The sequence below is a fragment of the Pollachius pollachius genome, assembly GCF_949987615.1.
Source record: "Pollachius pollachius genome assembly, chromosome: 6".
In the NCBI taxonomy this organism is placed as follows: Eukaryota; Metazoa; Chordata; class Actinopteri; order Gadiformes; family Gadidae; genus Pollachius; species Pollachius pollachius.
The window spans coordinates 19,946,733-19,974,035 of record NC_136939.1 but is presented as its reverse complement, the minus strand read 5'-3'; the positions used below and the strand labels follow the sequence as shown (position 1 = coordinate 19,974,035).

Sequence of the window (27,303 nt, the reverse complement as noted above, 5' to 3'; positions counted from 1 at the left end):
CTCTCCCGTTCAGCCTTGCTTTCAGCTGTTTGTGTGTATGTATTTGTGTATGTGTGTGCGTATGTAATTGTGTGTGTGTTTGTTTGTATTTGTGTATGTGTGTGTGTGTGTGTGTGTGTCCATGATTGTATTGTATACTATAGACCCAGTACAGATAAGCCAGGTGCGCTATATGATGTGAGAACCTTCCACTGAGGGAGAGAGAGGGAGTGAGAGGGAGAGAGAGAGAAAGGGTGAGAAGGAGGGAATACATGATGAAATACAGTGTGAGGAGAGCGAGAGGAAAGGATAGGAGAGAGAAAGAGTGAGCGAGAGAGAAAGAGAGAGAGTGAGAAAAAAAAAAAGAGGTGGAAAAAAAACCTGCCTGTGTACTCTATGACAGCTCTGGGAGGAAGATGCGTATGTGTGCTTATGTGTGTGTGTGTGTGGGGGTGCGCACATGCACGTGTATGTAGGCTCTGCTATGAAGGAAGGTGCTGTGTATGTTGTGAAAGTGATAAAGAAGAGGAGGAGGAGGAGAGGGGAGGGGGGAGGGGGGGATGCCATACATCACAACCCCCCTCCTCCTCCCCCACCCCTCCTCCGTCCCCACCCCTCCTCCGTCCCCACCACGCTACACCAGCAGCTCCAACACCTAATTGCTGCCGTGGCGGAGAGCTCCAGCAAGACCCAATGGAACACATGCAGCATGAGAGAGAGAGAGAGAGCGAGAGAGCGAGAGAGAGAGAGAGAGAGAGAGAGAGACAGAGAGAGAGAGAGAGAGAGAGAGACAGAGAAAGAGAGAGAGAGAGACAGAGAAAGAGAGAGAGACAGAGAGAGAGAGAGAGAGAGAGAGACAGAGAAAGAGAGAGAGAGAGACAGAGAAAGAGAGAGAGACAGAGAGAGAAAGAGAGAGAGAGACAGAGAAAGAGAGAGAGACAGAGAGAGAAAGAGAGAGAGAGAGAAAGAGAGAGAGAGAGAAAGAAAAAGAGAGTAATAGTGAGAGTAATAGAGAGCGAAAGAGAGATAGAGAGATAGAGAGATACCAAGACACACACTCACCCACCCACACAAAGAACGAAGACACACGCACAAACGCCTCTCCCAAGCACACATTTATGCACCAGAAACCACTTCCTCCATCCCTCTGACCAGAGCAGACCTTGGAGAGGCAAAGCTTCACCTGAACGATCACAGATCTACCTGCAGGAGAATCTTCCCCTACATCGACGGGCAGGGGCTGCTGTCAAACACCCCATTCATGGAGAGACCTCCCCCTGATTGAAGCACCAGCAGTAGTAGTAGTAGCAGTAGAATAGTAGCAGTGGTGGTAGTAGTAGTAGTAGTACTAGTAGAATAGTAGTAGTAGTAGTAGTAGTAGTAGTAGTAGAAGTAGTAGTAGCAGTAGAATAGTAGTAGTAGTAGTAGTAGTAGTAGTAGTAGTAGTAGTAGTAGCAGTAGTAGTAGTATAAAGCTACAGGGGGAGACAGGCGCCGATGGGATACGACTCTCTGGCAAAGCTGTCTTCTGAGGCAGAGTGGTGCTTTGAGATGCGGAGATAAGATATGGACGGCTGTCCATCAAACACACACACACACACACATACACACACACACACACACACACACACACGGGGGTGCCATGCAGACACACACACAGTCCCCTGGAGTACAGTCACTACTGCAGACAGACTGAACCGGAGAAATACTGAATAATCAACAAAGGACCAAATCTACAGCTTAGAGTGATCGTACATTTTGCAATCTAGTCTAGGTCCCTATATTCTGTCTCCTGTTCTCTTAGGATTTTATCTTCTCTCACTGTGTCAACGTTACTTCAGTGTATTACATTTTATTAAGAGAGAGGTTTTCTGTTGTATTATAAAGAACAGCTAGCCATGAGATGAGCCCCCCCCCCCCCCCCCCCCCCCCACACACACACACACACACACACACACACACACACACACACACACTCTAGTCTTGCTGCAATATGTTTAACCCTTTAGATGATGTTAAGCGCTTCTTTGGCTAGACTGCAGGTGGCTAAGCTGACAACTGATACGCTGGGAAATATGCAAAGGTTTGTCATATTTTAAATCTCTAAACTGGGTATGCTTGCTGTTAATAAATTGCACAGCAATGCGTTACATAATTCCTGCCTGACAACATAGTTGCTATATCAGGTTATTAGGTGGTGCCGCCTCCTACAAGGCCTACTGGAGGTGGACAGTTTAAGAGTTTAAGATGAAAAATCAAGACGTTCCATTATCAGTGTTGACTTCAACAATAAAAAACGAGAATCAGCTCCTTAACAGGCCTCGGACTATCATCTGTTGAAGATGTAAATGTAATGACACAATCAGCAACATTTGCCAATCAGTTGGCAAAAGGTGCCACTTCAAACTAGTTCAATGTCCATATTGTGTTTATAATAGATTAATAACAAGGTTATCCATTCTTTATCTTCCTTATAAATAGCTCCAAGTGCGGACACTTTAGAGAGCCAACACAAAACGCCTGCTCATCTGTATCATAGGGTCCAGCTTGGAACAGATTTCGGCACAGAACCGGCGTAGCGATGATACAAGTTGGTGAATGTTTAAATAGAGCAGCGGGAGCCGCGAAAACCAAGCGGTCTTCTGACAGCGACACCAGATGATGGAGTTGAGTGACGAGGTCACCCTAAGATAATTAATCATCAATGATCCCCCAGGAAATCCTCTATCGCTCACCATTCACCACCGCATGCTGATCGATTTGATTGAATCACACAGGCCTGTACAATCATCTACCTTCACACGCGCACACACATCCCCGGGATGGTAGCATTATCTGCTGAGCGTGGGCATTGTTTGATTTGCCTATTATAGCAGGACTGTGATATAATACTGACACTACACACTGACGATCTCTACCTCATCAGTTGAGAGCATCGTTTACCGTTTACAATAACATACAAATACTGTAGAATGTACAGTAGGCTACCAACGCTGAGTTGTTTGGTTATAGGGCCTGCAGTGTTTTCCATATTCAGATCAATCAAACAAGAATATTAACACGATATTAAGAATGACCGCTCTGTTCAGGGGAGCGCACAAAAGGACGCGTGGACTCTTACCGGCTACGGTGCATCTATCCATGTAATTCAGGACGTTCCCGAAGCTCAGGATCCCGGCGGCAGCGGTCGGCGTCCTGCATCTCATCAGCGCAGCGCGGAATTTGTGCCCGGGCTTGCAGGGGTGGAGTTCCGCGGTGGATTTCAGAGCGGGACTCATGCTGCCGGAGAGCGTCTGCACCTCATCCGAACTGCTGCAGCCCTCGATCTCGCATCCATCGCTCTCCACACACATCTTCTTGCACGAAAGATCCAGTGCAAAGGAGGACGAGACAAACAGGGGCAGAAGGGAAAATAAAACGTGTAACAGCGGAGAAAAAAAAGAGGAAAAAAAAGATCCGACGTGGAGTGCGTGCGGTGTGTGGCGTTTAAATTATTGGCTGGAGTGCTTCAACGCGAGACACACTCCTTGGATCATGTCTTCAGCAGTGCAGCGACGGGCAATGTGCTCCTTAGTGATTTTTCTATGAGGCTTGAAGTGCTAGTGTGGTGGGCGTGCCGTCGAGGCTCCGCCCCTAAGGCCAGCAGCCAATCGGTCGGTGGAGGCACCTGATTCTCTACAGAATGCGGGGAATTGCAACTTGAGTGCGTTGACATCTCAGGTATGTTGCTGGTGACTTCTGCCGTCTTGTCCGCGATAGCATTTTTCTCACATGGTGATGCTCCAAGAGATTAGCTAAGTAGTCTCACTATCAGAGAAATAATTGTTTGCGCTCAGAATAATAGTAATGGCCTGCTTACAATAGGCTATAAATTATAGTAATTAGAATATCTACTTGCCAAATACTACTTATAATAATTCTAATAATAATTGTATGTGGTTGCAAAGCAAGCCACTTTAATGTTTTTAAAGTTATTATCAATTAGAATTATCGTAACAATTTATTGTCATTTAGCCTCTCGGTTTTTTTAACTGACTTGTTGAGAAAATCCTCCTTTCTACCTTTTCTCTTTTGATTTCATGCTTTTATGCGGACAAAAACGTACCTAGTTACCTTTATTTTTCCATTTTATGTAGGCCTATCTATCTGATTCAATGGCCAATCAACAGCATAGCCAGCCCTCCTCTATGTGGACCATAGTCACAGCCTCCTTGGGATGTGTGTATGTAAGTAGGTCAAACGCACGGCAACTAATGGTGTAAATCTCCTGCATGTCTTCAATCTGGCACACAGGTAGAGCTGGCTCCACACTGGGAATTCCTTTTCTGGAGGTCAGGGGTGTGTACTTCTCACACAGAGACACACACACACACACACGCACGCAAGCACACACACACACACACACACGCACACACACAACACACACATACACACATGCACACACACAACCACCCAACCACGCACACACACACACACACAAAAACACACACACAAACACATACACACACACAAGCGTCGGTGTCTCAATGCGTTCACGTACTTGTTTGCACCTGCATGTGTGTATATGTTTCCATGCCTGTGTGCTGCATATGTGTGTGTATGTGCACGTGTGTGTGTGTCTACCTTGCTTCTGAAACTCTGGGACCATGTTAGGAACAGCTGACTTTATCAGGAGTATCTTGAAGAGAAACTTGGTAAAAATTGCAGAGCATCAGCCTCTGACACAATGTGGAGAGCATTGTCACCACGGTACGTGAGGAGGACATGTTGGTGCCTCGAGACATTGTGGAAGGAGACTATGAGGAGAGTGAGAGCCAGGCCGGGGCAACTCCCTTAGGGACTCTCTGCTGGGGGTTGAGGAGCCATACAGAAGGACCCATTAGGCAGTGCCGGAGGGGGCGCTGGCCAGCACAGCGCTAGCTAGCCAGCTAACTAGGGTTGAACTTGGTTGGGAGCTGAGAAGGGACCCACAGTCAATGAGCCTTTTGTTCTCTCTAACGACCGTGGTGGTTCAAAGCCTGCATCCCACATCGTGTTCTGGTCTGGTCTTCTGCTTGGACACCATCAGCCTAACCACCAGCAACACCAGGAACACCAAAGCCGAGCCAGCAGACACCCACGCCAGAAGACCTGGTAACAAATCATTGGTGTTCTTATCTCAAAGCGAACATCCATCAGATAAACACGCTTCTTTGGAAGGTCGGAGAGAAAGGAGCATTGGAGATTGGAGAGGAGGGAGGAGGAGGAGGAGGAGGAGGAGGAAGAGGAGGAGGAGGCAGGCTTCTTCGATCCAGGCACCGATTGGGGAGTTCCTCTGGCTCTGGCTCCTTCAGCTCTTGGCAATGCTGTGGTGGATCTCAGAGAGCAGGGTTGAAAAGGCTTCGACACTCACTGAACCGAAACTGTGTTCACTCAGGTCCTGGTGGTGACAGAGCTCTTCTTGTTGTGGGGGTTGGTTTTTCTTTTGGTTTATTTCCCTAACAGCCTGATAAAAGCTTGTATTTCCTTCATCGCACACAGGAGTACTCTGGTACATATCTATACATCACATGGGTAACCCGTAACAACGTGTGGAATCCATATCTTTCAAAGTAGGGTTGAAACAAAGCAAACAGAGTGCTTGGGCTAGAGGCTCATGGGAAACCGTGACGACGCATCAGTAAAGGGAGTCGTGACTGTTGAGACGGAACAACTCGACTATACACGTTTTGGGTTTCAACTTTTATTCATCCAGACATGTGAGTTTCAATCTGACCAAAAAAACAAAAACAACAAAAAACATACAATATTTGGTCACTGGAGTGTAGAAAGGAACATTAAGTGTTCTAAGTCTTCAAGGAGTCCTTTGAACACATCAAGGGAGACTAGATTACTTGGTTGTAAGTCTTCTTGCCTGATGCCAGGATCATGGGTCTGCATAAGGAATGGCTTTCTTAACCAGCTCAGTCCTGACCAGGGGAAACCAGGCCGTTAAGAGCTGGGAACCCTTCTTGGGATGTTCTGTGGGGGATCAGGGGTGCTAAGACAGCCAAAGTCAGCATCCTCGCTCTCTCCCTACTACCCAGGGTGCCCCCCTCTAAACCCTTCACCTCCTCTCTCTTTTCTCTCAGATGTTTTTGAGATGCTGGTCATGTCTTGGGGATCCTGTTTGTTTTCCACAGTGGCAGACTGGGGGATTGGGGGGGTTGTGGGTTGGGTGGAGGGGGTATCTCTGTCTGCCCACTGGTGTAGCTCTGCTGTGTGGCTTTGAGCCGTGGAGTCATACACACACACACACACACGCCGAACACACAGACGCACGCGCACACACACACACACACACAGACATGTAGACACAGACTTGCACATGCATACACACACAAGCACACACATGCATGCACACACACACACACACACACACGTAGGCACACAGTAACACGCACATACACACACACACACACATACAACACATACACAAACACACACACACACATAAACATGTAGACTCACAGTAACATGCACACACACACAAACACACACACGCACAATCATACACACAACACACACACACACACCCCTGCCTTCCTTCCTGTCTGCGCTCCGTGGAGGCCAAGGGGCTGGCGTGCAGGATGGGAGATAACCTCCCCTTAATCGCAGAATCCCAGTGCGTCTGTAGGGTTGATAAGCCGGACTCCCTCTGCATGCTAACGTGAGTCTGTCCTCAAAAGTTTACATCCCTGCCCCCCCCCCCACCACCACCACCACCACCCCTTCTCTTTCCTTGGGAGAAACTGGTATCTGAGCCTCAGGCGATGCTGAGCCAGGCCCCAGTGTGTTTCACAAGACCGCCGTCTCTGCGGGCTGTACCCTGAACAAACATTCACAGTCAATGCGGTCGGCTTCGGATCAATCCAATCCCTCCAATGTCCACAATCCCACACTCAGGTGTGGCTGTTGGTCAGTGAAGCCCCTCGCTATTAAGTTCTGTTTATTGTTGTTATTAAATGACATGTGATTAATAATGAAGTTGTGAATAAAACCTGGAGAGCCAATCAGAGGACTGACTGGTTCACGTTGACACGTGACGCCTCTGAAACATGTGTGACACACATGTAGACGTCCTCTTCAGCACACACAACATGGATGAACTTCCCCTGCCCTATTGAACAGAGGTTCCTGCACAGACCAACGGCTTCACTCAAGCTACTGTGTACATTTACAATTTCTATGCCAGAGAACAGACGTTTCGGTCCCCTTGAGTCAACATGTTTTCCTATATGGTCCTTAAGGATTATCTGAATGTGCCTTGACCCCCCCCCCCCCGGTCGGGCCTATCTGTCCCTGAGTCCACACTAAACCGGCTATGGAAGTTCCTGTCGGCCAGGGCTGGGGCTGTGCGTCTGACGTGGACAAAAGTCTATCTGTGTGGAAACATGTTTTCGCACTGATAGCGAGTGAAGCTGTCAATTCAGCTCTGTTTGGCTTTGAGGCCTGGCGACCTGATAGGAGCTGAGCCGCAGAACACGACCGCAACCCCCAGCGCCCCGTTAGATCCCAGAGAGCCGGGGGGGGGTCTGATTTAACTAAAGACCTCCACGTTAAGAACCGATACGACTGTGTTGAGGGGGCGCTACGGGCCTTCTTATGGCCGCACTTTCACTTGTGGTTGACACCAGAGATAGTATCGTGGAGCTGACCCCTCCGTTTTCACATCCAGCCCCGAGCAAACGGGTCTTACTCTGCGCCACAGCTCTATTCTTGGAAGGGGGAAACGTTACGTCGGACCCATTTCTATTTTCAATTCCTGGTTGCACTGTGTTGTGTCAATAACAAAACCGGTGATCAAGGAAGTGTTGTGTGCGTGCCTTTGGCTACCCGGGTAGAGAGTGGACCATTAAGGCTTAGTCCTGATTGCAGCGACCTGGGTTTGATTCCTGCCCGTGGTCCTTTGCTGCATGTCATCCCCTCTATCTCTCATACCTTCCTGTCTATCTCACTCATAATGCTTTATACTAAAGCATATAAATGCAAAGATTCAAAAAACAGGAAGTGGTACAAGCAGTAAGACAGGTCACAGGAGAGTGAGACACGTAATAGGAAGCAGGAGGTGGCAGTGAATACAGTTGGGTCTTCACCTCAAAACATCCCCCGAAACGAGAGGACATTTTTTGTGGTCAAAATACTATTCCACCAAGGTAGCGCGATGGCAAGATGAGGAACGCTTATATCTGCACGTCGTCTTGGTCATCATCATCATCATCATCATCGCGTCCTCCGCCGAAAGACCAAACCTATGTCCGCCGCCGGCATGCGTCTGCTGTCGCAGGGGGCAGCAGCCGTCTGGCCTGCGCTCAAGCTAGTGGTGTGGGCCTTCTGCCAGCCTGACCTCCTCCCTTTGATCACCCGCGACCCCTGACCCCTCAGCTGACTGAAGCCAAGAACTGAAGTGTCCTTCCTTACACACACACACACACACACACACACACACACACACACACACACACACACACACACACACACACACACACACACACACACACACACACACACACACACACACACACACAAGCCCCATTTCACCACCATGCGGCTCTTTTCATCTTTAAGTAAGGAAAGATATTTGCATATTTAATCTCTCATTTTGATATCCTTGTATTTTTCTGCCTCGATATATCAGAACGAAGCCCTACTATGTGCAAGCTGGCTAGATATACACAATACGGATAAGAAAATTTTTGTATTAAACCAACTCACTGACCCGTGGAAAAATAACTACACAATAAGAGCGTCGGTGCGAGCGACCCAGAGCTGTGGCGAGACGGAGACCGGAGGACTGAAGAGTGCGGTCGGCCGATCTTTCACACGTTGTCGCAGGTAGCGGGAGGAAGAGCCTGTGGGAGTCGGCGGGGACTAAATATAGGCTTCAGGGTCCACAGACAACCTCTTTCATCTACCTGTTTCATTATTCATCCCCAACACGCCCAGGACGCCGGACCCTTCGTTTGGGTGGGGTCATCCGTCTCAGAGTATATGTCTGGGCGCAGAGAGCAAGGGCTCCCTGTGCTTTAACCCTCACCTTCACAGAGAACCATAAATACCCCGGCGCTAGAGCACAGGTGAAAGGAATAGCAGAGAGTCCCCCCCATCGTGTCGTTAACATGAAGAGAAATGGCTCGCTACTTCTATTTGTTCCTGTTTTAGTCTCCCTATGTGGCGTGATAGTGGTCACCGGGATCGATCCCCGGTGTCCCCAGTGTCACCCGGAGGCCACCTTGAGAGACCCTACCTGCTCTCAGTGATCCGTGGCTGAGTTCACCGTCACTCTGGATCAAAGGTGTATCACTGAACAGTAATGGGGTTCTCAGTGAAAGGACGTCGGGCGGGGATGGGCCGTGAACAGCTTCGGGACGACGCAGAGATGTTTTTCTCAGTGAAGTGTCCACGCGGTGGCAGGGATCTGTATTTATAGATGGGATGGATCTTTGTAATTACTCTGGCTTTCCTCTGTGAGCCGCCGGCCCCTCCTCCTCCTCACAGTCCCCGTGACCACCGGTCCTCCTAAACAGGAATGCTAAATACATGGACCCAAAGCGCACACATGCCATTATGGGCCTAACCTCAGCCTTGGCTGCACACTTACGCTGTATTTCACATGGAGCCGTGAATAAGGCTCACGGCGCAGTGGGAAAGGGTCCGGGAGCCCTGCAGCTCTGCACCAGAGCCTCCACTGGTTTTTAGTTACATTCATGCTTTTTTTTTAGTCTTTATCTGGTACGGAATTGCATGTTAAATATGCATTTTGACGGATGTGGACTGTATGTGTAAATGGTGTTGTCATATGTCGTCATAGTCCCAACAATAAACAGCTTTCCTGGCTGTTCAAATTCACCAACCACTCTAGATTATCCACTTGCATTTCTATGGGTAATGTTAGGCACGCAAACTTTAACGACAAATGTATTAATTGAAATAAATGCATATTTGCTCATCTGCATTTTTTTTGATATTCTATATATACTATTCTAATAAAGACATGGTTCTGCACCAAATAGTAACAGTTCTAAAGAATACTAATAGCATTCATTGTTTGATACATTCCTAATATGTTTGTGTCTTGTCACGACCTATAGCATATGTTTACTATGTGTTACTGTCGAGTCCGTGAGTGGACAGAGCTGTCCCTCTATCAGGGGAAACACAAACAGCCGGGCTCTTCTGGTGGAAGCCTGCTGAATTCAAGAGAATCACACAAGCGTTGGTAAATATGATGTCACCGGCCTGACGGAGGCCTTTAACAGCGAGGGTGGGGGCGGGCGTGAGGGGCACATGATGTCACACGCAATCCACCTGCTGGAGGCTGATAAGGGCGGCGTGTGCCACTTCACGGCCACAGATGTGGTTTGATGACTGCTATCATGGCCCCCCCAGCCGGCCTCGTAGGAGGGGGTGCGGGCGAATATGGGACAGATACACCATGCCCACTTCTTCGTCATTCTCATCGCAACACACACCCCCTACACACACACACATATCCCCCCCCCCCCCCCCCCCCCACACACACACACACACGTGCACAAGTCCTCCAGTGCTGATATTGCGCAGCAGGCGTTGTTATCGTGGTTACAGTGTGTGTGTGTGTGTGTGTGTGTGTGTGTGGACATGCCCAAAGAGTGGCCCTACGCTCCATGTTGGAATGTTCCACTGTTTCTGAGTAAACACCCGGCACATCCGCTACTGCTCCCTGCTCTGCCACCACCTCCCACCATCAGCCCCCACCGCCCACCGGCCCCTGGCTCTATCGGCCCCCCAGCTCCAGCATTGATCGTCCCAGACAATTTATTAGGCATTGTCGCAGCTTCCTGTAAGGCCGGGGTCAACAGGGGGAAGCCGGCGAGGTATGCTGATAAAGTGGGCCGAACCACGGTCCTCACAATACCTATTGTGTTTTAATGGCAGGTTTAAACTGTTGCAGGGCCAGTGTTTTTCCACACATACCTTTTGGCGTACGTGGTTGTTCGTCTTGCGCACGCTTTTCACTCACTGTCCTCGGCCAGCTCGTTTAATCTACGATGAAACGATTTCCTCGTAGTCACGGTTCCGCCATGACAAGAGCGTCGACGCAGCTCCTGGGGAGGGAGGAACCCGCTCTCTACCACCCCTTCACCACGTCGGGCCTGAAGGTTAAGGAACAGATACAATGGAAGCGCCACACTTTATTTTTGGTGAATATCACTACAAATATTAATTTATATTCAGTTAATATTTAGTTATAGTACTTAGTTGTGTAGCGTCTTATCCTAGCTATCTTTGTTGCATACAGGGAATGGGTTAACCTAGCGATTGTTAGTGCTTTGCACTTGGCTCTATGAACATCCTTACTGTACCGACAGCCATATATTGTTTCACCTCCTTCTGACAAATGTACGCATTGTAAATCGCTTTGGATAAAAGTGTCAATGCAAAGGTAAATGTTATCACAAATAAAACAAAGGTTTTCTCCTCACTGATTGGATGAGCATTGACCCCAGGGTTGGCTTGACCTTGTGTGTGACCTCGACTGGAGGTTTAAACCACCAGCGCCGTGCAGTTAAACCTTCTCCAGGGGAAATATGTGACGAGCTGACAATAGGAGGATTTACCAAGGGGCCCCAGACTCTCCCTAACTGTTTTTTCGGACAGTTTTGACAGTGATTGACACACCACTGTCACGTTTGGGTATCTCAATACATGACATGTGTGTCAGGCTGTAAGCCTGAGACTTGACAACAGCTTGAGATGGGCAAAGGCTAAACCTATTGTATTCCATGAACTCATTTGAGGTCGAAGAAGTCCAGTTGCAGAATCGCTTCAGGGCTAATTCTATACAGCCCGATGCTAATAGTGCTTATATTCAAAGAGGACACCGTATGAATACGTGAATTATGAGATATGGTTTTAAACAGATTAACGAGCAGTTAGTGTAAGGTTTACAATAGAATTTCACTTAAATTAGTCAAATTGTGAATATATTGATACAGGTTTATTCTACTTATTTAAGGGCCATTTAATGATTGAAGATATTGATACAGGCCTAGCCTACTTCTTAAGGATTTGAACCTCACCACAGAAAGCTGATCAGAAAGAAGGAAATGTGAAAATGGAAAACGTAAATTAACTTAAAGTGCAACTTAATAAATTAACCCAGGCTTTGGTCTGCATAACATTGGTATGCTTTGTTTGGCTCTGGTGTACAACTCAGGTCAAGCCGGCCTCTTGGACAACACCATTAATCACATGTGGTGTGCAGCTTGCCTTGACAGGTGAGAAATGGTGGTCCTTTCTCGCCTGCTCCAGAGTTCTTCCCCAGCAGTAAACAACCGATGTTTCCACACTCGTCCTCCCAGATGATCGACATCTTTGGACACTCCACCCGAGGCACTCTGAGGTAGGCTTGCTGCTTTGGTATCGAAGGCTTTTTAAACTAAATGGCGCCATCTAGTGAAACCTCAGGTGGCTTTTAATGTACTGCTGCGATTACTGCAATGGTCCAATTTGGACAGGTTTCAGGATACGTGTGGATAAAACCACACAATCTAATACTCTTCGAGAAGGACTAGGTTTGAAAGATTAAGGATTTATTACGACTAGTATACGGTAACAACAAAACCTAAAGGTGGTTTGCAAAGAACTCCTGAACAGTCATCAGGTATCGAGTTATGGTGTGTTCCAGATGCCTCGTAAACCAGCCTTACGACTTGTGACGTAATTTCCTGTCTCGTAGCGCTGGAATAAAGTTGCAATCAAGTGTGTAAGAGTATTTAAAATCAACAAAAATGGCTGCGCCCGTGAAGACATTTATTTTCTTTGTATTTGTACCACGTGGGTAATTTTAATGTCGATTTTAAATGCTCTTACACACTTGATCACATTGCTACTTTATTCCGGTCGCCAATTTATGCATTGCACGGTCTTGCTGTGCGTGCAATACAATGTAAAGTTGTGTTGCTTGTTTTCGAGCTGGTTTGCTAGAGGCTAATGTAGCTAACAATAAACAACGACTAGCCAATTTCATGACACAATCACAAAGTCGAACGGGAACGCTATAAGTGCTCCGAGACCGACCCAAATGACGTCACAATTGCAACTCGGAAGGCTGGTGTCCGAGGCACCCTCGGAGGGAAGTGCTTTGAATACACAACAAAGTGTTATTCTGAAAAGAGCATAAATTATATCGAAAATCTGTTTGTATATTAGTGAAGATACAAGTGTGTTGATTTGTTAAATGTTTGATCGAAGGTTAACGGTTAAAATGCACGAAGTTACAATATACAATTGTATATTGTATGTAGCCAATTAATTTAAAGGGATTTCTATGCATTCTCCTTGGACCTAGAGATACCTCCCGGTGTTAAGATAGTTTGCATTTGCACTGCCATTGTAGCCACAAAGTCTGGTACTGCGACAAATCGACTGACTTCTTTGCTGTGTAGATTCCTTAAACTGTCTTGCAGTCAAGACCACTTCACACATAGTGTATTGCAATTTAACTTGGCCTCTCCTCTGGCCCATCCTAAAATGGCAGTGTAAAAATGACTGCAGCAGTGGCTTGGCACACCCTGCAATTTGACTGTCTTGCCTGTGTAAAACCGAGGGGGTATATTCCGCCTTCGTCAAGGAGATGGCTTTCTTGGTTAATTGGAATAGGCGGGGCTACGCACGGAGAGTAAACCTGAATAATTTGCATACTTAGCATACAAACAAGATTAACTATTTACAAGTTCAAAAACGCCAACCTAATCTTCATTTTGCTTACCACGTGTTTTTTATCCCGTAGAAAGCCTTGTAAGGAAAGTTCCTCTGCTGCTTTCTCGTAGATCGCACCATCTTCCCCCGCCTTCGTTAAATGCGACTAAATCACCCTTTCTCCCATGATGGTCAGCAGCTCGCGGGTTTCACCGCCTCTCCGAACTACTCAGGTTAAGGTCGCTGCATTGTCTCTGTTGTAGAGACAACGCAGCGACACCTCTACTCAAGTCCCCCCCGGTACTGGGATGCGTTTAATCGCATTTAGATGAAAATGAAACCCCCAATATGTGTAGGGTTCGAGAGGGTAAATTGGGGTGGGAAATTAAGCCAGTATAATTACCTCGGTCAGTGTAAGCGTGCAGACCATGCCCGGAAAAAGGCGGGTATAAGACGGGCATATTTGACAGTGTAAAAAACAACTAAACCCTCCACGATGGTCACTCCCCCTCACCTTTGTTTCCTTTGTTGTTAGCAGAGGTGGTTTGCTCCACGGTCCTGGCGTGCGTACCCAGTGATAGGCCGAAATAATATACTGAGGAAATAACACACAGTGGAGCATCAGCGCTGTTTGACTGGAACTGAGTAGTTAATTAAACACGTGCGTAGTTGAACTTGCCTCTAGGTCACATGCTCATTCAGGGACATCCCATTGGCTGCCACTGAATACACAATACTTATGGTGACAATGGAGGCCATATATTTAACAATTATTCACAGAAGGCGAAGTGAATAGCGGGTAATAGTGGGCTATTCCTCTCCACTATTCAAGGAGCCTGAGGTGAATAATTGTTTTAGCATATAGTACGCGTGAACACTCCAAAAATAAACAAGATCTAATATCATGCGATGAAAACAATATCTCGAGTTTGAGATCTCAATCATGGGATATTGCCCAATATCCCAACATAGCGAACCAATCAAATTGCGCCATTTTAGGAGGTTCACGTTTAGCATATACTAATTATACATGTCAACACCCCCACTTGTTCTCACATTGGTACATACTTAAACAACAACAAAAAACAATAGTTTTCTACCTTCATCATGCGCATTAATTGACATACATGGTTAGTTTCCAAACATGAACTTTGTAAACTCAATCCACTTAAACTGTGTTGCAGGTTTTGTCATCACATCTGCTACCATCTAATCTGTCTTGTTGTGCAAAAGTTCAAATTTATCTTCCCCATCACCCACAGTTGACCTCACAAAATGATATTTTATGTCAACATGCTTACTCCACTGTCACAGGATTTTTTGCTAACGCTATTGTACCTTGGTTATCCTCATAAACCTTAGGCTCTGGGCATGGATGTCTATCAATGCCCTCTAACAGCTGAACTAGGTACAAAACCTCTTCTGTAGTAGACGCTAACGCCATGTACTCCACCTCTCAGTGGGCGGCATTTTGGTTTTCCACGAGAAAGCTAACCTCAAAGGTCCATTTTCAGTTAAGCTTACACAACACCCTGTGGTACTGCGTCTGTCATTTGTGTCAGCTGCCCAATCTGCAGCACTGTAGGCGTGTAGTTACAGTTTTTCATTGGGACTTTTTGTGAAGCACATTTCTTTTTCACTTGTGCCTTTCAGATATCTCTTTACATGTTTAACAGTAGTCCACTGCTCTGTCGGCTCTGTAAAATACTGTGACAGTTGACCTACTACAAAACTCAGATCGGGTCTTGTGCATGTAGTCAAATAAATCAGCCTTCCAACAGCCTCTCTGTATTTTTTGACATCGCTTGAGCATCATTAGTGTAGTTCAACTTTTATTCACAAGGTGTCGCCATAGGTTTACAGTCTTGCATATTAAACCTCTAGTATTTTTTCGAACTATCTCTTTTGTGACATTTTCACACATCCATCACTTTGGTCAAAAACAATACCCAGAAAATGTCTTAGTTTTTTAGTTAAGTCCTTAATTTTGAACCATGCTGAGAGCATCTCCTTCACAAACTTTAGTGCGTTTTCATCACTGGCACCAATGATTAAGTCATCAACCCGTATTAAGATGGTCACTTTTTTGTGCAAACAAAATTATCAGCAGGATTTTGCACAAAGTTGTTTTCACTCAAATACTCATGCAGTACCTTGTTCAAAATTTCCGCCTGATTGTTTTAGTCCATACAGCGACCTCTTCAGCTTGCATACCAACTTTGTATCTGTGCCAGATTTCACCTCATAACCTTCGGGCTGTTCCATATGAATGTCAAAATCTATTGGTGCATGTAGGTAGGCTGTTTTGACATCCATCTGATATACGACCAAGTTTTCTTGCATTTTACATCAAGACTCTGATACTAGTCAGGTTAGCTGTAGGAGAAAAAGTCTCATAATCCACACTAACCCTCTGACTTATCTTTTGGCTACATAGCGTGCCTTGTATTTTTCTGATCCATCAGCATTGTTTTTAATAGGATAAACCCATCTACCCTCCACTCCTTTCTTGTCCTCGGGCAAGTTTGTTAGGGTAAATGTATCATTTTCTTTTGATGATTGTATCTCCTCATCCATCGCATTAACCCATTATTTTGAGTGATGTGAGGTTACAGCTTCTCTGAATGTAAGTGTATGTTAGTCGCTACTCTGTAACAATAATCTATGTTAGTGAGTACTTGATCATCACTGTCATTATCACCTGACACATATTCACTCAAGTAATCTGGTTTCTTCCTCTCTCTTGAAGGGTAACGCTTGTGCTCAATTGTCTGTGTGTGTGGCTGTGTACTTCAGGCATAGTAACTGGCACCTTGTCCTGTGTATGGGCTGGACTCACATCAGTATTTTTCCTGGTATAGTAAGTTCTATTCTGCAGCTCAGAATCATCATTGACAGCTGTCATGTCAGTCTGTGTCTGCCTCTCTGTGTTTGTTTTGTTGACAAACTTCACCAGTCTATGCTTGTGCACTTTTCCACTGTCGGAAAAATAAACCATATAGGCTGGACTTGTCATAACCGACAAAAATTCTCTTTTCACACCGTGAGTCTAATTTTCTCTTGTCCTGTTTGTGAGCATAGCACTCTGAACCAAACTGTTGCATCCTGGACAAGGTTGTTTCCCTTTCAGCCCTAAGTAAGGGTCTGCTTTGTGCAGTCGGTTCCTCAGGGACACCACATTGGCTACTGCTGAATACACAATACTTGTGGTGACAATGGAGGGCATATATTTATACAGTCAACATTTGTAATAACCCACGATGTGAAAGTTTCCTATAAGAATCATGGTCACTCATTGTCTCACTGAATGTATGCGCTTCCCATGATCAAGTTATTCTTCATCACACAGACATCAATTATTTACAACAATAAAAGCATAAAGCGAATCAAAAGTTGGAAAGCGTTTTAAAAAAACAACCTACAGCAGTTATTTCAACCAATACAAGATAGAGGAGTCAATGAAAGCGTCCCCTTGCCCCGTGTCAAAGCACCCCATTGCCTTTGTGCTTGAGCATGTGCCTAGCCAAATGGCTAGGGTCACCGAAGCTGGCGTTGCACTGCAGACACACGCAGGGCTTCTCCCCGGAGTGAGTCCTGATGTGGACCTTCAGCTGAGAGCTTACACTGAAGCACTTCATGCATTGGTTACACATGTAGGGCTTCTCCCCGGAGTGAATCCTCATGTGGACCTTCAGGTGAGAGCTTGTACTGAAGCTCTTCATGCATTGGTCACACCTGTAGGGCTTCACCTGTAGGGAGTGAGTGCTCATGTGTCGCTTCAGGTGGGAGCTCCGTCCGAAGCGTTTCATGCATTGGTCACAGCTGTAGGGCTTCTCCCCCGAGTGAGTCCTCATGTGGGCCTTCAGATTGGCTTTCTTTTGGAAGCGCTTCATGCATTGGTAACACCCGTATGGCTTCTCGCCGGTGTGGGTACGCATGGGGATGGTCATCTTGGTATTGTCGGGAAAACCCTTGCCAAACAAGACGCAGGGCCGGCTCTTGCGGCCGCCCTGATGCTCAGTTAGCTCCTCAAGGTGGACGAGCCACTCGCCACGCTTCAGGCTCTTGGCCACGCTGTGGTCCTTGGGGAGCGAGTTCAGGGCCTCTAGTTCGGACGCGGTGAAGAGGGTGTCATGGCCGTCCACCGCCAGTGGGCCCTCCCCTTTTCCATCGACGCTCAAGATCCTCAGCTCTTCGCTGTGACTTGACATGTGGGAGGAGCCAGGGGCGTCCACATGCAGACTATCCGAGGTGGCGCCGTGCTGTGTGCTGCGGTCTTCAAAGTCATCGCAGTCTTCTGCAGAGAGGAAAACAAAGACAAAGAAAAAGTAATTTTATTAATTCATTATTTGCAGAAAGGGATACAGTAGGTACTTTGTAAACACTTGTGTATTGGAAGAATTATATTTTGACGTTCTTTCTCTCTAACTTCTATTTGTTGATGATCAGCTGAGACGGCACCAATACGTCTCCCCCTTTTAAGGATGTGGGGAGGTCATAAAGAGACAACCCACGTCATCTGTTGTTTCCCATCGCCTGTTTTACCAATACTGTATTTAAATTGGGTATCAGAGCTGATCTCAGCATTCCTGGCACCTGTCTGCCATGAAGAAGATGTATTCATTCTACTATAAACTGTATAAGTAGGCTTTTTTAGCACAGGTAGAATCGAGTACATTCTCAGTTGATCCAGGTTGTTTGCTTGCTTGCTTGCATAGATGCAATGTGTATGACTAACCTACAGAGGGCATACCTCCACCAATATCCTCTTCATCCTTGATTAAAATGGTGTCTGGGGTCTGCTGCTTTCCACATAAAGAAGGAAACACACACAAGAAATATTCTTTAATTTGCACAGAATAGTTGTCAATCCCCACTATTGACACATTGAATCTTAAAGGCGTGCGCTTTCTATGGCTGTGTGCTGGAGGTGTAACAGAGGAAGCCTCTCTTTTGGATGGTGAATTAGAAGATGATTTCCAACCTGCACACTCAGCTCCTCGCGGCAGACCAACCGCTCGCCGTGCTCCAGGCTCTCGGCCACGCTGTGGTCCGCGGACAGCGAGCTCAAGGCCTCCACTTCGGACGCAGTGAAGAGGGTGTCATGGCCGTCCACCGCAAGTGGGCCCTCCCCTTCTCCATGGATGCTTAGGATCCTCAGCTCCTCGCTGTGACTGGACGTGTGGGAGGAGCCAGGGGCATGCAGACTCTCTGAGGGGGCGCCGCGCTGTGTGCTGCGGTCTCCAAAGTCATCGCAGTCTTCTGCAGAGAGGAAAAGAAATGACAGAAAGGGATTGTTTCTATACATTATTTGCACAAAAGCAGACAGTGTGTATTTTACGTGAAAGAAACTATTTAAATGTATCTGTATGCATTGTAACATTGACACAGAGGGTTTGAAATGTGTACTGCAGACACAGATTCAGAGTTTTGGAGAGGGATGTCTGCTCCAGCCCCTTCCTCCCTCGACTCAAAGCTCTAGCAGGTGACCAGGACACTGAACAGACTCCAGCGCAAAATGATCTGAGCACAACAGGACATGCGAGACAAGCGCAATTATTCTATTTTGACAATAACAAGTGAAAACATGTCATTCCCTGCAAGCTGATCAGCTAACATTTTTACGTTGTGAATTTATTGATGTTTGAGAATGATAAACCAGCTCATGTGGCATCTGTCTTGAAATCCTTCTGGGCTCTTGACTGTTTCCATCTTTGAAATGCAACTCCCAAGTTTGAGTCGTGTTTTATCAAGGCTCTGGTCATGATGCTTTTCAAAAGAGCACCAGGCTTTTTAGCGCAAGCAGTCTATGCTGCCTAGAATCTATGGGTGGTGTAAGATAAGGGGAATGCAAATGATATTAGGCATGTGTTGTGTGAGGTAGCCTGCTTCTCCGATATAAATCATGATTCAAAATGACATGTTATAACATAACAACGAATAGTGCCCCCTGAACGTTGGACCCTCCTGTTTTCCATCTATTACAATCGGAACTCAACTCACCATTCCCCAGTGGTATAGTACGTGGCCGGCAGATGTTGGCTCGAGCCAGGGCCAAACGACTTGCCGCACGCGATGCATTTGATCTAGTTTGAAGCCGCAAAGAAAACAGCTCCCTCCTCATCACCTTCATCCTCGTCTTCATCGCTTCTTTTTCTTTCAGGCTCCGAGTTATTTGCAAGCGAAGGGTAGCCGAACCTTCCGAGAACAGCTTGGTAATTTCAGATACGGCAGCTTTCGCCAGTGCGTCCATTATGGACGAAAGCTCATCTTCCAATGTGGAGTTGCACGGTGACATGTTTATTAACATATTTTACTTTGATGTGTACAGGGCCGACGGACTGGGAGTTTGTGTTGTAATGGTGTGTTTCTGAATCCTCGGACGCCAGCCTTCCCAGCCGTCGTTTCCGGTCATGTTGACGTCACTTAGCATTCCCGTGCGACTTTGTGATTGTGTCATGAAATTGTTTATTGTTAGCTACATTAGCCTCTTTAGCAAACCAGCTCGAAAACAAACAACACAACTTTACATTGCAGAAGCAGAAAGGCTGAGATACTACAGGTATGTAGTTTTCACAAAATCATTTTTGCCACATTTCGTACAATTAATACTTACTACAGTGCAACAGCGTCCCCAAGTGGAAGTTAGATGTAGCTCAACAATGGTTGGTTTGTAGAGAAACAGCCTCAGTCATTGTTCCAATTTGTTTATTGTGATATTTCTGAATATTATCGGTAATATGTGTCGGTGTTGGCTCCTTGGCAACGATTTTAAGGTGAACCCAACTTTGGAAGCACAGTGGGCTGTTGTGCACCTGGGAGGAACACACACACACACACACACACACACACACACACACACACACACACACACACACACACACACACACACACACACACACACACACACACACACACACACAAGAAGACAGTTTTCAGCTTATTAGCATTTGCATGCAGGCCTAGAATTTGTGTTCAACAGTGTAGGTTCTATCGTTTAATGGGGGAGAGGGTACAGACAAACCTGTTGTTACGATAACAACCTGAACAAAGTATATGTGGGGATAATTCTGCATGAGGCTGATTCATATGCTAAAAGCATGAATACACCCTTCATATACCTACTTTATGATACATTATATTATCCACATGGAAGACAAGGGTCAACTGAAGTCCTTTTTTTTATTTTTGTATTTATTTGTTTGATATAAAGTTACCCTCGGAGAAGCGCTGGGCGGCCATCTTGTCGCGTGTGATGTACAGGGCGTTGACCAGGTAGAAGACTCCGCCCAGCACGGCGACGGTGGGACAGAGCAGGAAGCTGTACTGCAGGCTGTGGAAGCGCCACTGCGGGGAGTCTGGGTCGTAGGCGCTCAGCGAATCAGAGATCTGGGGACGGGGTGGGGAGGTCATGTGAGTCAGGAGGCGGCTGGAGTCACCCTTCAGCCGGGTTGTGGTAATGACCGGCTGGCTGTAAATGATAACGCTTATTACACGGCTTCTCACTAAAGAAATCAATAATGTGACACGAATATATACAAATATATATTTTATCGATATTGAATTGCTTCCACAAAAATTCTACAGATAAACCGATAATAATTTCCTTGGAAACAGCTACCATAGCTACTTTCGGTTAATCATAGCAGAGGTCTGCTATTCTTAAAAGACCACTGAATGCCGTTATTTACCATTCCGAATCGAGTGTTTAACAAAGCCACATGTTCACTCGTTTTCCTCACCACTCCGATGATGTAGGGGCTGGCCGCGTCGCCCAGGAGATGGCAGACCATAATCTGCAGCGCTATGGCGGTGGCACGGCGTGTCGGCACCACCACGTACTGAACATACGGACACACAGACAAACTACTCAGAGGGGAAGGGGATACCTCAAGGGTTTCATTACATTTGTATTCGGATCAGTTGAATGTGCGACCGCAAAGCTCCGCCTCACCAGCACTATATCACCCATGATGGGCCAGTTGAGTGACAGCAGTGTCTCCCCGAGGAAAACAAACACCTGAAACCACACACACACACACACACACACACACACACACACACACACACCTTGCATGAAGCTTCAAATGATGTCTGATGTAATGCACTGGTAACCTTCAGTTTGCAGGAAGCTAGGAAGTGGAACAAACTTGAAAAAAACTGTGTGTGTGTGTGTGTGCGTGTGGCGGCTTACATATGTGACGGGGATGCTTCTGGCGGCCAGGAAAATGGCGGCCAGCAGGCAGGGGATGGAGCCCAGCATGCCCACGGCGCAGATGAGAGGGTCCACGTGGGGAACCCGGCCGATTAGCCCCCGGGTCAGGAACGTGCCCAGGCCCACGCCGAAGATCCCACTCGCCACCGTGACGGCACCGAAGATGAAGCTGTTGCCAGGGGCAACGGTTTAAACTCAACGTCACGCTTTGCTATTTTCTACTAAAACAGAGTGCTGCCCCGTTCGTGTGTTCACGGTCTGCAGCCTCGACTGGCTTTAAAAGGTGAACCGTTGACGTCATACGTCTGGCATTTGCATTCCCCGCGGGTCCAAAAGGTCTATCAGGGCCGTGCGGTTGGTCCCACACACGTCACCCAATCGTTTTCGCCAAAAGGGATTTCAACGGTTCCACTTTAACATTTAGAAGACAGCGTTTGAGGGTGCGAGCGGCATGTCAGAAGGAAGTCTGACTCACCTGTCGGAGGTGTCACACGGCTCCGCCAGGCAGGGCTGCCGGCTCCCCAGGGCCACCTGGGCTCTGCTGAGGAAGGTGGGCGCCCAGAAGGCCAGCGCCCCCGTCACAAACGACATGGACGTGATGCCCAGGGACGACCACACAAAGCTTTTGCTATTGGGGTGCGGGACACGCACACGCACACGCACACACACACACACACACACACACACACACAGACAGACAGACAGACACAGCCATTCACATGCAGGCAGGCACAGACAGAAAAGAATAAACAAGTGAGTGGATAGTCCATTGTCCCTCCGTTCCCCAGCACTATGCTAACCCCCAGCCGACCCCCGATAGATGGGATCAGAGAGTAATGGCGTGCTGGCCGTACTTCTTCAGGAGGTACTTGATGTCCTCCAGGTAGGAGCTCCGCCCTGCGACCCCCTGACCCCGGGTCTCAGACGCTCCTCTGGGGGGGTTGGGACACAGGAAGACCAGCAGCACCACACCCACCGCGCCCAGGATGGGACATACCTGAGGAACGCCGAGCAGCACCGAAACAGAGGGAAGAGTGAAGGCTTAAAGGTGCTGTAGGTGAGATTTAGGAGCTATGACTTAAGGGTTACTTGGATGAAACGACATGGCCACCTGTCAGCTATTAGTGAGAGAAATGCGCTGGGAGAAAATCTGTCTTGAGTTGACCTGCCTCTGTGTGAGCCAATTTAGATTTGAGACAGCTCCCGGCTCATTTCTGACCATTCAGGACATCTCTTCCCTGATTGGTTAGGGGAATCCATCTTGCCTCTCGATCACACTGTGCGTTAATGCCACTCAATGGCAGGGAAGGGGGGAGCAGAGAGAGGCAAGGGGTGTTGGTTGGGTGTTTGGGTCTCTTCTGCCCTTTCCTACTCAATTATTTTCTGCTTCTCTCTTCCCAACTATCGGATCTCACGGCAACTTCATCAAACACACCATATCCTGTTTGTGTAGGCCTACTGTCGTCATCTCTCTACATTACCCTCAGAGCCCAGCGCCAGTCCCCGGTGGCGGTGGCTATGGTAGATCCCATGATGTAGCCCAGACCGCTGGAAACAGAACAGAGAACCGGATCGTTATTCTTTGATGCATCTCTTCGGAACAGAGAATAGGATTCCATGCCTCACACTCCAAGCGTACTGTAAGCCAGGGTTAAAATAAAATATGTCATGATTCAGTTGGGGGAGGGAGGCGGCCTGATTTTGCCCCCAAAACTCTGAACACTGCAGTATTGGTGGTCCTTTCGTTAGAAAAGGGACCACCGATACTGCGTTGTTCCCTGTATATGTGATTAAAAAAGGCCCCTTGCTGTAAACAGACCAGATGTTCTCACCGCATGCAGTGAAAGAACTCGTGTATCATATATACTACATATATCATGCACATTAATTTAAAATAAGAGCTACCTTCCGACGGGGAGCACAACGTAGAAAAGGGAGATAGCAATGGTTCGGCGACCCCCGGAGAACATGTCTCCTATGATGGTGGGGGCGATGGTGGAGTAGCTGGCCTCCCCTGTCCCAACCAGGGCCCTCATCAGCACCAGCACCCAGAAGTACTGGGGGCAGAGCGCAACCCACAGACAGGTACATGTGAACCCACAGACAGGTCCATGTGGACCCACAGACCGTTACATATTGACCCACAGAGAGGTACCTATTGACCCACAGACAGGTACATGTGGACCCACAGACAGGTACATATTGACCCACAGAGAGGTACCTATTGACCCACAGACAGGTACATGTGAACCCACAGACAGGTACATGTGGATCCACAGACAGGTACATATTAACCCACAGAGAGGTACCTATTGACCCACAGACAGGTACATGTGGACCCACAGACAGGTACATATTAACCCACAGAGAGGTACCTATTGACCCACAGACAGGTACATGTGGACCCACAGACAGGTACATATTAACCCACAGAGAGGTACCTATTGACCCACAGACAGGTACATGTGAACCCACAGACAGGTACATGTGGAACCACAGACAGGTACATGTGGACCCACAGACAGGTTGTTTGATAACAATAGCAAAACTGTCTTACCTTCTTATTGACAAAGGAGCCGCATAAAGTCATCACAAGCCACACGCTCAGGCCTCCAATCATGATCCACTTCCTGTTGTAACGGTCGCCAAGGTAACCAAACAATGGAGCCAATAGTATGAAACTGAAAATGAAAACTGTGAACGCATTAATATTAACAATCTTTTTTTTTTATATCTCTTATTCTTTAGATTAAAATTTCATGTGTGATGCCTACCACAAGCACCATATTTGTGCGTGTGTGTGTGCGCGTGTGTGTGTGTGGATACCTGTCTGAAGAAGACCTGAGGTGCTGTCGTTTATGTCAAAGAACTTCTGGATATTGAGGAGGACGCCTTTGGAAAACAAACAACAAAGGGGCCAACAACACGTAAAACTCTGTCACTACCATTCAGCAGTGGGTCTCTACGCACCAGCAGATCATGTTTTAAAAAGATATGCATCCCTACATGTCATGTTTGTTCCAATAGATCCATGTTTTTTTAACGTCTGAAAAGGAGATCCAGCCTTCAGGTTTTCAGTCTTCATATTGTTTATATTCATTATCAAATAAAGTCTAATGAAAAACGATATTCATAGAGAAATATGAATCATCTGACTTTTCTTTTTCACATGGCAATAAGAATATATTGCTTATTTTAATGCCAGAACATTGAGTCGGCCCTGGGCTAAAGCACCTCCAGTAGATGGTGTTAGAGGGTCACAGCAGCATGAAAGGGTCTGGGCGCCCCTGATCTAGTATGCTAAACACGGTGCCAGCCCACCCGTGTGTGTGGCCCGATGGGGGGGGGCGCTGACCTGCGATGGTGTAGCGGTCCATGAAGTTGAGCAGATTGAGGTAGCAGAGGACCGCCACGGCCAGGTAGGACCGCCGGGTCGACAGGGCCGCGTCCCCCACCAGGGGGGTCGTGGACTTGGCCAGGCCGCCGGCGATGGAGCCGTAGCGGCCCGAAGAAGAGGAAGCCAAACTGATGTGATCTCTCTGGCCCGCCTCCCCCTCCGGTGTCCCCGTGCCCCTGGCCTCCATGTTGAACTCGCTCTGGTCAACAGATGTGGAGCACAGCTGTGTGTAAGTCATAGTTCCTCTGCCAAATCCAGCAAATTCTGTCTTTTAAAGTATTTTATTCATCGCATGAGCACTAGAACACATCTTTAATTATTAGGAGATGTCTTTGAAGGGACCTAATGGGGATTGGGCTGTCAACATATTCAAAGAGCTAAATATAATCACCTTTGAAACACAAATTAAATATAAAGGTTATAATACAAACACTATAATACACAAAAATAAAATAACTGTCTGAAAGGAATGAAGGCCAGTGGTGAGACGACATGTCTGCGAAAGTGTTTTTAAGATGAATGCATGGCGGCCTCTTTTCATGTTCTATTAAAGGGTCTATTTTTCTCCCCAGCGTAACGGGCGTTTCACGTTTCTATGGATATCAGTTCAATCACCCACCATCCTAACAATTACAGTTAGAAGAACACTTCACAGTCCTCTGGAAAAACACATTTCCCTGTAGATTCTGTGATGTTTGCCTCGGTTCTGTGCTATCCACTTTGGCAAGATGTCTCTGTGGAGTGTGTGTGGATGAGGATTGTTTAAGCAGTCTCACCTGGCCCGAGTCAATATGATTGGATTCTGGGACTTGGGGAGGCTGCCCGCCTGTTGCACATTCAGCAATCAATGTGCACAGGTTAAACCAGCCGTCACCAGACACACTCAGAAGGAGAACTCCTGCATGGCACAGGGAGCACCACCACCACCACCACCATCATCATGTAGCATTGTCTGCAAGCCCTACACTTAACTGGTTTCCACCTCCACCCCCGCCACCCTGCGTCCCTAGTTATAGAGGAGCCCAGAAAAGGTAGAGTGTGGCCGCCAGGGACATTGCTACAATCTCAAAATCTAAATCTAGTTATGGATAAGCACAGGATTTGTCCTGTTTCCCAAGAAGCACTTGGGTAATTGTGTTAGATAAGGTTTATAAGAGAAAAGGGTAAAAGAACAAAAGGTTAATATAACAATATATCTACCTACTTATAAAGAATACGTTTTAAACTAAAACCAGCTTTTTCCACTGCAGCAATAACATTTGATTAAAATAATCAGAAATAATTATAATTTAAAGAATAGAAAATCCACTGCTTCAAAGCCCAAAGGCTGTGTGTTTCAAAGGGCTCAGTCACTCTAACCCTGGTGACCTTTCACACCTCAGCTCTCCCTCCTTTGATTCAATCAACGCAGGCCAATTGACCTATTGGCAGATGGTTTTAATTATTTTGACATTCTTTATAGTCAAATACAACCTAAAAAATATTCACAGTAAGCAAGATAACGGTTACAAAGCTACATCGCACGAGGAATGTATAAAGGAGATTTTTGCTTTGTATTTGGCATTTTTTACCTCGTGCATCACAGGTAAATTAACGTTGTATATTTCAATTGTAGATGACAGAGTAGTGATATAGTGACTACAAAGCAACAATTATATATTTTGATTCAATCCCTCCTCAGGGCAGAACCAAAGCTTGGCTCGCTGACGTGATATCCATTGAGCTGGCTTCACAACAAGCATGCCCTCAGGCACTCGGTGTGTGTGTGTGTGTGTGTGTGTGTGCGTGTGTGTGAGTGAGTGTGTTCTTACACGATACACATACACACTCTTACTTACACAACGGACTAGAATCCAATTCTTACAGTAAAGTTTGCAGAACAACAAATGGGGTACATACGTGTTGTCCAGTGATGCCGATCCCTTTAGGTCCCGTGAGTGAAGGTCCTACAACATGTTTGAATGTGTCCAGTGGCTGCGGCAGCTCCTGTGGTAGGTCTGGCAGTGGGGAAG

General features: G+C 46.9%; 3 protein-coding genes across 6 annotated transcripts in view; all 3 read right to left on the bottom strand.

Moving 5' to 3' along the window:
- Positions 1–3,526, bottom strand: part of spns2 (SPNS lysolipid transporter 2, sphingosine-1-phosphate) — a 69,837-nt gene extending 66,311 nt beyond the window's left edge. For all 3 annotated transcript variants that reach the window (XM_079737903.1, XM_079737901.1, XM_079737902.1), the window contains exon 1: positions 3,100–3,526. In XM_079737903.1, the coding sequence (XP_079594029.1) occupies positions 3,100–3,331 (232 nt within the window). In that variant the 5' untranslated portion in view covers positions 3,332–3,526. The remainder of the gene's footprint in view (positions 1–3,099) is intronic.
- A 12,040-nt stretch (positions 3,527–15,566) lies between these two features.
- Positions 15,567–20,031, bottom strand: LOC307076776 (uncharacterized protein). 2 transcript variants are annotated; one of them, XM_079737904.1, is made up of 4 exons: positions 19,683–20,031; positions 18,664–18,941; positions 18,418–18,481; positions 15,567–17,976 (listed from the first exon to the last, which is right to left on the bottom strand). In XM_079737904.1, the coding sequence occupies exons 1-4, from the start codon at positions 19,987–19,989 to the stop codon at positions 17,162–17,164; spliced, it is 1,464 nt and encodes a 487-aa protein (XP_079594030.1). In that variant the 5' UTR covers positions 19,990–20,031; the 3' UTR covers positions 15,567–17,161. The 2 variants fall into 2 exon arrangements, with proteins under 2 accessions (XP_079594030.1, XP_079594031.1); XM_079737905.1 differs by having other exon boundaries at positions 18,433–18,481.
- A 419-nt stretch (positions 20,032–20,450) lies between these two features.
- Positions 20,451–25,478, bottom strand: spns3 (SPNS lysolipid transporter 3, sphingosine-1-phosphate (putative); the record flags this gene model as incomplete). The annotated part of the gene is made up of 12 exons (XM_079737906.1): positions 20,451–20,494; positions 20,897–21,068; positions 21,422–21,520; positions 21,634–21,699; positions 21,874–22,063; positions 22,370–22,522; positions 22,749–22,891; positions 23,376–23,442; positions 23,800–23,951; positions 24,452–24,588; positions 24,721–24,786; positions 25,250–25,478. 12 exons carry the CDS (start codon positions 25,476–25,478, stop codon positions 20,451–20,453), a joined length of 1,518 nt encoding a protein of 505 aa, XP_079594032.1.
- Between the last annotated feature and the right edge of the window lie 1,825 nt (positions 25,479–27,303).

Bases quoted from the DNA above. Each gene is read 5' to 3' on its own strand.
- LOC307076776 (XM_079737904.1), bottom strand. From the start codon at position 19,989: ATGTTAATAAACATGTCACCGTGCAACTCCACATTGGAAGATGAGCTT. The intron at 18,482-18,663 runs GTTGGAAATCAT...TGTGGAAAGCAG, and splicing joins GCGAGGAGCTGAGTGTGCAG to CAGACCCCAGACACCATTTT. The intron at 17,977-18,417 runs GTTAGTCATACA...TCCTCTCTGCAG, and splicing joins TGGAGGTATGCCCTCTGTAG to AAGACTGCGATGACTTTGAA.